Here is a 9,391-nt window from a genome sequence, read left to right as displayed (position 1 = left end):
TACATTTTGTGGAGCAAAAATAGAAAGTGCATTCTGGGATGGCTGCACAATTTGAGGCCCCTTGTTTGGTTTTTCAGCAGACGCCGAAACCTCAGAACGCACTGCGAGATTAATTGCGTGCTTCCATATCAGGCCGCCTCATAGTTGAGGTCAGGACAAGATGATTCCCTACACAATCAATAAATCATTAGTTTTTAATGAGTTGTGCAGTATAGACTATTGTTTTGTTGTAGAATCATTTCAGAATGCACATAATAGCTGCACATATCTGTACCATACAGAGAGAAATCAAATCAGTATTGCGGCCTAAAAGGCAACAATACGCAGTGAAGTGTTGCCTTTGTGATGGGAATTTTGTTTACATCATGGTTTGAGCAAAGGTGTGTTGTTTTTGTAAGAGGTATCCCCTCAGCCCCATCCGATGAGCTCAACTACTCCTTAATCAATGTGACCCAACTTGCCCCAAATGTTAATTATATAACAGTAATTATTGCTAACTAATTTTCCCACACTCTCAGTAAGAACACATGGTTGCCACAACAGCAGGTTGGTGGGAGGTGAGTCCTATGCAGTCAGCCTATAGCTGTTGGTGTATTGTTGGTTATTGCAACAATAAATATACAAAAGATCAGCCTCACACCAGTTCACAATGCTTTTTGTTTATTTTCCTCCAAAACCCCACAAACATGTGGATCAAATTAGCTTCTTTCCACATACTCCTTGGCAACAACAAGAAGAAGAAAGATGGAAGTGCTGCAGATGCCGTTGAGCCCACTGTTGTCTTCATTTTGAATAAGTGAAACTTGTCAGACCACGTTCTGCTCAACAGTACACAACAGCAGTGAAAAATCCCTGTTACTAAAATGTACACACTCTTATTGTACCTGGTGAATAGTCTGCATTGGGTTCACTATAAGATAGACCAACAAAACATACTATACATGAACAAGTACGTATAACTGCATACAATAAAATGAAAAACAAAAGGAATATGGACAGGAATAATATGGAAAATGGCCTCATTAACAGAAAAAATAATAGTAACTAGTTTGACTTGCATGCTGATACTATAAAAAGTGAATTAGATTAGCTGGGTGAACCTGTCAGAGACAGCTACATCTACCTTTTGACTCTGATATCTGTCTTTTCTCTTCATTTCAGCATCAAACCACATGTTGCAACCACCATCACTTCTAAAATAAATGGAGCATTGTAGGAACTGCAATGGGATATTCCCTCCACCAACTCTAATTTTGTCTTAGTTTACGCTGAGTAATGGTGTGTTGTTGTCAGTGAGAAAATGATACATGACTGTGCAACAATAAATTACATGTAGTTGTCTGTTTCATTTGTATTTAAATCATGCGATTGCAGGCTCCCAACACAAAGAAAAAAAATGATAAATGAAGCATGAATGAAAAAGTACTTTGTACTCAATTAGAAACCATTTTAAGGACATTACATGTTTAAATTAAAATCATGCTTCCCATATAATTCACTTACTATAGTTCTCAAATAACAAGGTGCAGTGACAGGGTGAGTGAAAGAGAGTGAGAGCGTAAAAATGTCTTGCACATGTGAGGAAATGTACATACATGTGTGAATGCATGTTCTAAAGTCCTAATGTGCCTATACGAGACAGAGTAATACAGACATAGGAAGTGGTACTGTCTGGGGGGGATTCAGGGCCCAAAGTGAGCGGCGCCACTCTCAGCCCACTTCCGAACACTCTGCAATCCGTCAGGCTGAATGCTGAGAGTTCCTCTCTCCGTCTTCCACTTCGCTCAGGCCTAATTACAGCCTTGGACCGCCTCGGGGGCCAAGCCTCCAGAAATGGGGACCATGACAGCTCTACGAACAGACCACTCCAAAAAAATAATTAACCGACCCTGGAATTAGATGAAAGGTGGCCTATGCCCTTTTGGCTCTTTATTTTGTCCACCATTCAAACCACATCTAATAATCGGATAATTGTCAAAGCTCTGTGTGGGTGCCAGCGCAGAACAGAATCAAAGGGATAAGATCATATTAATCATAATAGAGACCTTTGCGTCCAATTCATCTGCGATGAGAATCTGCTCGAAAAGCCCTCAGACAGGAGCAATTATATGAGAGACGGTCATGAGACTAAGGGGGGGAAAAAAGAATAACAGTGACCGTACCAGACTTGTCATGTGATCTGTGGCAGCCTCAATCCTACACAGTCTCGACCCTCCCATCTTACTCAAACTCACCTACATATAATATGTAGCTACACACTCTCTCTCTCTCTCCACACACACACCAGACCCCCACTGCTATCCCAAATTCCAGTTAAGAATGGCGAAAGAATTGCTTGGTGTTTGAGAGTGAGGGGCATGCACCTACACACACACACACACACACATCTTTCTTTTGGGTTAACCCAGACATGTTCTGCAGACCTCCAGTTGATTAAACTATGTGCTTTTGAGTCTGTGAGCTTTGGCCCCGCTGCAGATTTTTGTGCTTTTCCCCGTCACTACAGTAACACCATCTCCTCCATCTTTGCACTGAACACACACAAAGTCACTCTAACAGAGCCAGAAGTGGGGAAAGAAGCATTAGTACATGTCACAATCGAAATAACAATAACAATTTTTAATGAATGGAATAATAATAAGGCACTCTCATCATACATCAGTAATCAGTTGCTGTTTTATACTTCAAAATACAGGGGTAGAAATACACATAATAATAAAAACAGCATTTTGAAAAGAACTGCTCACAACCAAGCAGAGCAGCAACCTATGGCTTCCATAAAAATTAAACTGAGAATATGTGTGACATCTAGAAGCAGGCATTCAGTAGCTAGTTTATATTTAGCCGAGGATTTCAGTGCAATAAGCTACAGTAAGTTACAGTGCTGGAGGCAATGCCGAGCGCTCTCAGAGCTTCAAGCAAGTGTATCCGATTTGTCCAAATCATCCTAAAACAGTGGAAAATTGCTCTGGATTAGGATTTGACAAGCAGTTGTGGTTGGCCAGTGTAGCCTTTGACAGCAGGTTATGTTAAACACATGTACAGTAATATCCTGTGTGCAAAGGCAAATTCTTCACACTCCCTCTTTATTGAGTGGCTGCTCTGTGGGACGACATTCCTTCAGTACATTGCTCCCTGTGCCCGACGCTCTCCTCTGCTATGCTGAATATGCACAGGTGGCTGAGAGACCCCCTTCCATAGAGCTCTGAGCGGAGGAGAGGGAGGAAAATCAGCAGGCTTTTTTCAGCTTATGAAACAAATGTTTGGCATTCCACTGAGCACTGCTCTGCTGTAGACCTGTCTGTTAACAGACGGCAGTTCGCCAGGGCTTGTTGGCAACTGATTTGACATGGGCTTCCAAGAAATTTCAAAAGCAAAGAGGAACTGTACACCTCACCTCTCCTGCTGTTATTCTTTGGAGGTATTTTGGACATTTTGTGCCGGTGTATCCCCTTTCTCATCTGTAACCAATTAATAGTGGAGCTAAAAGCGCTACAGATGTAATTACGTAGGAATTTTCTCACTTACATGTGTGGTATGTGTTCTTATTTTAATGTCTGCTTTGTAGCACTGACAAATGGCTAGAACAGGCCTAACTATGTCACACGTTCTACCAACATGTTCAGAGACCACTGCTTTAGTTGCATTATGTGTGAAGAACATGTACATGAGGTGCATTATTCGCACACTGACTACCATATGGGCAGGTCACCTTGAATTATGTTCGGCTGGTGGATTTTCTCCATGTTTTGAGCAAAACTGATTGTGTAGACTGATAGCAACAGATCTTGTGGGTGAATTATATTTTGACTTTTGTCTGGTCTATGCAAAATCTGTTTAAGTCCCATCACTTGGATGACCTTTTTCCCATTTATAATACTACTCCTTTGTCACAACCTGGCTCAAGGCTGAACAAAGAAGGGGAGAATACACGAGTTGTAAATAAAAATACCTTGTGTTTTACATAACTAAAAGAGAAATAAAGCTAAAACTAACTAACTAAAATTCAACCAAACCAAACAGGATGGAAGCTAAGAGAGGGACTGGCTGTTTGCCTCCAGCAATATAGTCTTGCCACCAGACAAGGTGAACTGAATCTTGCTGATGACCCGACTCCACCCACCAGGCTGTTGGGAGAGGAGGGTCATCACATCCCTGCAGAATGGGACTTAGATAAAGAGATAAACTATACATCATATAACTTACATACAAGCAATAATATGGGACAATGAAGAATGTCTCACAGTTAATAGGGTAATAAGTGTATAGATTCATGTTTTGTACATTGGTGGGAAAAGTCGAATGTATGGACAAGTTTAAAAAGTAAATGTACTGCAGAATGCAGAATGACCCTTTCCAGTGCTATTTTGTTAAACATTATAATATACTGATTAATTCATCTTAATATTCTAGATGCTCAAAGGCTCAATTTCATACTGCTGGGTTGTTTTATACATATAAAAAAGGCAAAAATATTTAACAAGATAACTCTTACTTACTCTGAATAATAGTCAGTATAACTACCAATAAATGCAGTGGAGCAAAAGGTGCAATATTTCCCTTTGAAATGTAGGGGAATAAAGAAATAAAGTGTAAAGAATAGTAGGCATACAAATATCATAAAATAGTACTTCAGTTCTTGTAGTTGGTTTTGTATCCATTATTTAATAATAATTAAATAAAAATAATAAATGTCTTCGGCTGTAGGGCTGCACTGTTGTAGCTAATACTGTATCAGAGCTTGAAATAATCATCTTATGCTCTTATTGGTCACAGTTTATGCGCTTACACCATATACAGGTCATGCAGGGTCATGTGCAACTGGTTCTTGGGTCTCAGATCAGTGGAACCACACATGCACACACACACACATGCAAACACATACTCATGTGAATACTACTTGTACATAAACGCACAAGCAATGAAACAAACACACTGCCATTACAGCCTCTCAAGTTCACTGCATCACTCAAAGATTAGAGCACCAAAGTTGAATTGAGTCACACACACACACATTATTATTGGCGCCCCCTGTGAATGGATCTGCGTATGGCAGACGCTTGGAGCTATTCCTGTGTGTGTGGGCTCTTCAAACAGAGAGTCGATACACATTAAAAACATTAGTGTGTGTGTTCGTCTGGGGTAACATGATTATGTGTTTGCATGTGTCTAATAGCCTGACAACTGCATTATAAATTAAAATGTATTCAGAATATTAAGACTTCAACTAAATGTTTCTACCAAGGTAAAAAGTTGACAAACTTCAATTTTTTTTTTTTTTTTTTGACATTTTATTTTATACCGATTCAGTCTTTAAGAGATATGCAAGCTACCGTGAATGCTATTCTACTGGTCTGCAAGAAAAAAAAACCGGCATCCTGAAGCTCTGATGCTTTTAAAGGAATAACGGAGTCGAGGCAATTCATCAGTATACCACAAGCTATTCGGGGGTGTGACTACAGTCACTGGGGTCTATATATTGAGATGTTTTGGCCGGTGGCTTTTACGTGATTGAGAGTGGAGCTGCCCAGTGAAAAGTCACCACAGCAGGACAGTGCGCTTCCTCCACTTTGACACCATCTCGGACGCCACAATGGATTCCTGTTTTCGCGCATTTTGCATGACTTTTGTCCTGGCATCGTTCACCCGGAGGTCAGGTGCGGTCGGACCGGTTATCAAATGCGAGCCATGTGATGCTGGAGCGCGGCTTTTGTGCAAACCTTTACCCAAGGACTGCGCCGAGAAAGTCCGCGAACCGGGCTGCGGCTGCTGCATGACTTGCGCTCTGAGCTTCGGCCAGCCGTGCGGCGTGTACACCGGGAGATGTGGCTCCGGACTGACCTGTCAGCATCAGCCCGGTGAGACGAAACCTCTGCAGGCTCTGCTGGAGGGACGGGGGATTTGTGCAAACGTTACTAACAGACGATTTCCCGCCAGACCAACACCTCCGGTCAATGAACTTCCAGGTAATGCCTGTGCGCGCACCTTTTCCTTGTGCGTCCCATGCGCACTTTAGATACTTAGTTGTTAAGTAGCTTTAGGTGTTAATTAAGGTTTGAGAATGTCTTAAAGTCGTTGTATACGCAAATTAATGCGCAACAAGTGTACAGACTTTTGTGTATTACCCTAATTGAATGTACAAGCTTCTAAACACTAAAATGAAAATGTGTTTCTTTTGGGGTTAGGGGAACAATCTTCTAACTCCTCTAGAGGAGTAGGAATGTGCTTCTATTATGATGCACAGCAGCTTAATTCCATGGCATACACTGGGAGAAATCCTGATTAAAAGCCACAATCCCTAATTGATTTCACCCAGTGAATTCTCTTCATTTGAAAAGAGAAGGTGAAGGATGAGACAGGTTAAAGCATAAGAAAGTTTAGTTTAAAAGCTGAGTGTGAACACCTGAAAACCCCTTAATCCATTAGCAAAGATTAAATGTTGATTGGCATTTTGCATATTTCTGTTCATTTCCCTCTAAAAATGAAATATCTTAATCAAATGCTGAAATGTAGCACTTTGTGACCCTCAAAGTGACCACCAACTTGCTGATAAAAGTTGATATGTGTCAATCCGAATTGGAAACACTCCTTATTATCCTTAATTACTCCTTAAATGAAATATTATGTATCCTAGAGTTCAGTTTATGTGAATAAACAACATATGTTGTTCTCAAACTTCAGCAGAAAATATTGAGACTCAGGACGAGGAGAGGAATTCCACCGGCTCAGGCCTTCAAACCTCGTACAGCACCCACAGACCCACAGGACCCCTGAGACCTCCTCTTCACCCCTTTTTCCCCTCCGCCAAGTCAGAAGTCCTCAGACGGGAGCAGCAGAAGAGAACCCAGAGCTTTAAAATGGAGGAGCTCCCGGGACCACTCATCACAGACCAACAAAACTTCTCACTTGAGACCAAACAGGAGCCTGAGTATGTAAGTACCACAACCAATATTTTTCTGTCTTCAGAGCACACTGGAGGAATGTTTTTTTCCTCTTCCTCTGTGTTTTGGTGTTTTTCTCCCCCTGCGGGTGATGAAATGTTTTGGGTAGCGGTGCTGACGGTTGGCAGGCACCGTGAGCAGTAGAATGGCATGGCAGCGAGTGGGTACGATGGCCCTGCGGCTGACCTGGGTCAGGCGGTTGTTTGGCCACAAGGCGTCCGCGTGCCGGGTGTACTGGGAGCCAACAAATGATGGATTGGCCTATGCGAGTGCCTGTTGGGAAGCCCTGCTGCTATTTTGATCTTCTCTTTGGCCAGAGAAGTGAGCACACACTAGTAATGGGCTTTGACTGGCTGCTTTGATTAGTGACTGGAGTACTTGGACTTGAGGACAAGCCTTTTTGGCTCCTTCTTTGAGCTCTTTGAATTCACGTTATCCCCCATCCTTTGTGTAAAGTGTAAGAGTTCTAAGCAGCTTTTGTAACTGTTAAGCCGCTACAAGTTGGTCAGATGAATTCATTTCTCACCTCTTTCATATTGCAGCCACCATTGTTTAGGTATTATCAGAGTGTGATGCAGTGTGAGTCAGCTTTGTTAACTTATTTTTTTTTTAAAAGCAGAGAATTCATGTCAACATCATACTGCAGAATGAAAAAGCATGCACATGCCAGAGATATTTAAGCATTGGAAAAAGTACACTAACTTCTTATGTGTTTTCTCATCTGTAGGGTCCCTGTCGGAGAGAGATTGAGAGCATTCTCAGCAGCCTCAAGATTACAGACATTCTCAACCCCAGAGGTTTCCGCATACCAAACTGTGACAAGAAGGGCTTCTATAAGAAAAAACAGGTAAAAAAACACATTCAAAGGACCATCATTTGATATTGACTGTATGCCCAAAATGTTTGCATCAATTTCATAAGAGGCTACACAATAGTTAACACAATAAAAACTTGTTTACAACTTTAAAAGACTATAAAAAGGAAACCAGCACTTCCTTTTTTACATGCTGCATTAACAAAGATTCAGTGCAGAAGCCCTGTTACTCAGACACAGCCCAATTACAGATTTGTAGCTGTCCTCCTGTATTCATTGGTAGTTATTAGAGCCTCATCATTGCACCACCACACCAGTGAGGTAGACCCTAGCCACTGGCTCTGGAGACAGGAACCACAGGGGCCAAACCCCAGTGGGGTTGACGGCTGGGACGATGGCCGTTTAACGGGAACCCTCCCAGGGAGACAGACGTCAAGGTGGCCACCGGCACCCGATGCGCTCCCCCCATAATTGCTGGACTTTTGAGAAGCATGCACAGAAATAGAGCTGCAGCCATCCCCACGCTCACGTGGTTCACCCACGATCGGGTTGTAATAAATGAGTGGTTCTGACGCATTCATATGGAGGCACTTAGGGCTCCCGCGCCACTGCATCACCGAGGCAGCTTTTCTTATAACACAGCAGTCCCTCCTGCTTAATGGAAGTGTTCTCCTTGACCTGCAATCATCTCATAACCAGCCTCACAACGCCAGGCTCATTGTCTTTGTTTATGTAGAATGGACCCAGTGTACTGTGCTGAGCCCTGAGGCGCTGAAGGAGTGGCAGACATTTCATTTTGGTCAGTTTAATTTGGACGTTTGCATGATTTTAAGCAAAAACATCTCTTATTACAGCTCTTAATAATGGCAAATGTCTTCACAGAGAAAAAAAAAGACCCAGGATAGATTTATTGCTGGAAGCAGAAGCCCTTTCTTCAGTAAACTGTGCTTAAAATTTTGATTACTGTATTAGTTTTTTCAACTTTTAACATAACATGATCTACTCTGCTTCCTGTGCAACGGTGGTCTGACAAAAAGAGAGTCCTGCTTCAGCTCAGATCAGCGTTTCAGTCAAACGCCGCTGACACATTGAACCAAATAAGGATGCCTCCCTTCCTGATCAGCTCTGACTCCTCTGTGGAACAGCAGCACAGTTGCTGTAGCCCTTGAAATGAATGGCTGCATGTTTTACTAGAGTGGAGGTTGACCTTTAGTAAAATTGGCAGTAAAATAACAGCCCTTGGGTAGCTCCACAGACTCTGTAAGTCATTTGTAGTACCCATAATTTGGAGCTGTGGGGTATAATCAGCAACAGATGATTCGTACTGGCCACCGGCTTCTGAAAATAGATCTTGGTTCTCAGTTGTTCACAAACGGGACTAAGCAAATATTTTACCAGGTTTCTGTTTACCTTAAAGGTCTCTATATGTGTGTGTAACAGGAGGTAGACCATAAAAGCAGCTCAAAATACCACAGCGCGTTGGATAACCAAGGCTGCGTCGACTCAGCACAATCTGACCATTAATGCCTCTTAACTATTGCTGTTCTACTTCATTGAGTAAAGTGGCTTGTTACCCATAATGCTGCATATTCATCTGGATTTGCACATTTAGCTTCCCCCACCCCCCCACCCCCCC

At 42.2% G+C, this 9,391-nt stretch overlaps 1 protein-coding gene across 1 annotated transcript in view; it reads left to right on the top strand.

The window, feature by feature from the left end:
- Window positions 1-5,593: 5,593 nt before the first annotated feature.
- The window catches only part of LOC118334932 (insulin-like growth factor-binding protein 3), a 4,110-nt gene continuing 312 nt past the window's right edge, over window positions 5,594-9,391 (top strand). The window contains exons 1-3 of the mRNA XM_035671033.1: window positions 5,594-5,966; window positions 6,685-6,932; window positions 7,669-7,788. Coding sequence (XP_035526926.1) covers window positions 5,594-5,966; window positions 6,685-6,932; window positions 7,669-7,788 — 741 coding nt within the window. The remainder of the gene's footprint in view (window positions 5,967-6,684; window positions 6,933-7,668; window positions 7,789-9,391) is intronic.

This window comes from Morone saxatilis, unplaced genomic scaffold (genome assembly GCF_004916995.1).
Source record: "Morone saxatilis isolate NCDOM2014 unplaced genomic scaffold, NCSU_SB_2.0 Contig23, whole genome shotgun sequence".
NCBI lineage: Eukaryota > Metazoa > Chordata > Actinopteri > Moronidae > Morone > Morone saxatilis.
The sequence above is the reverse complement of the archived record's forward strand: the minus strand, read 5'-3'. Positions and strand labels throughout refer to the sequence as shown.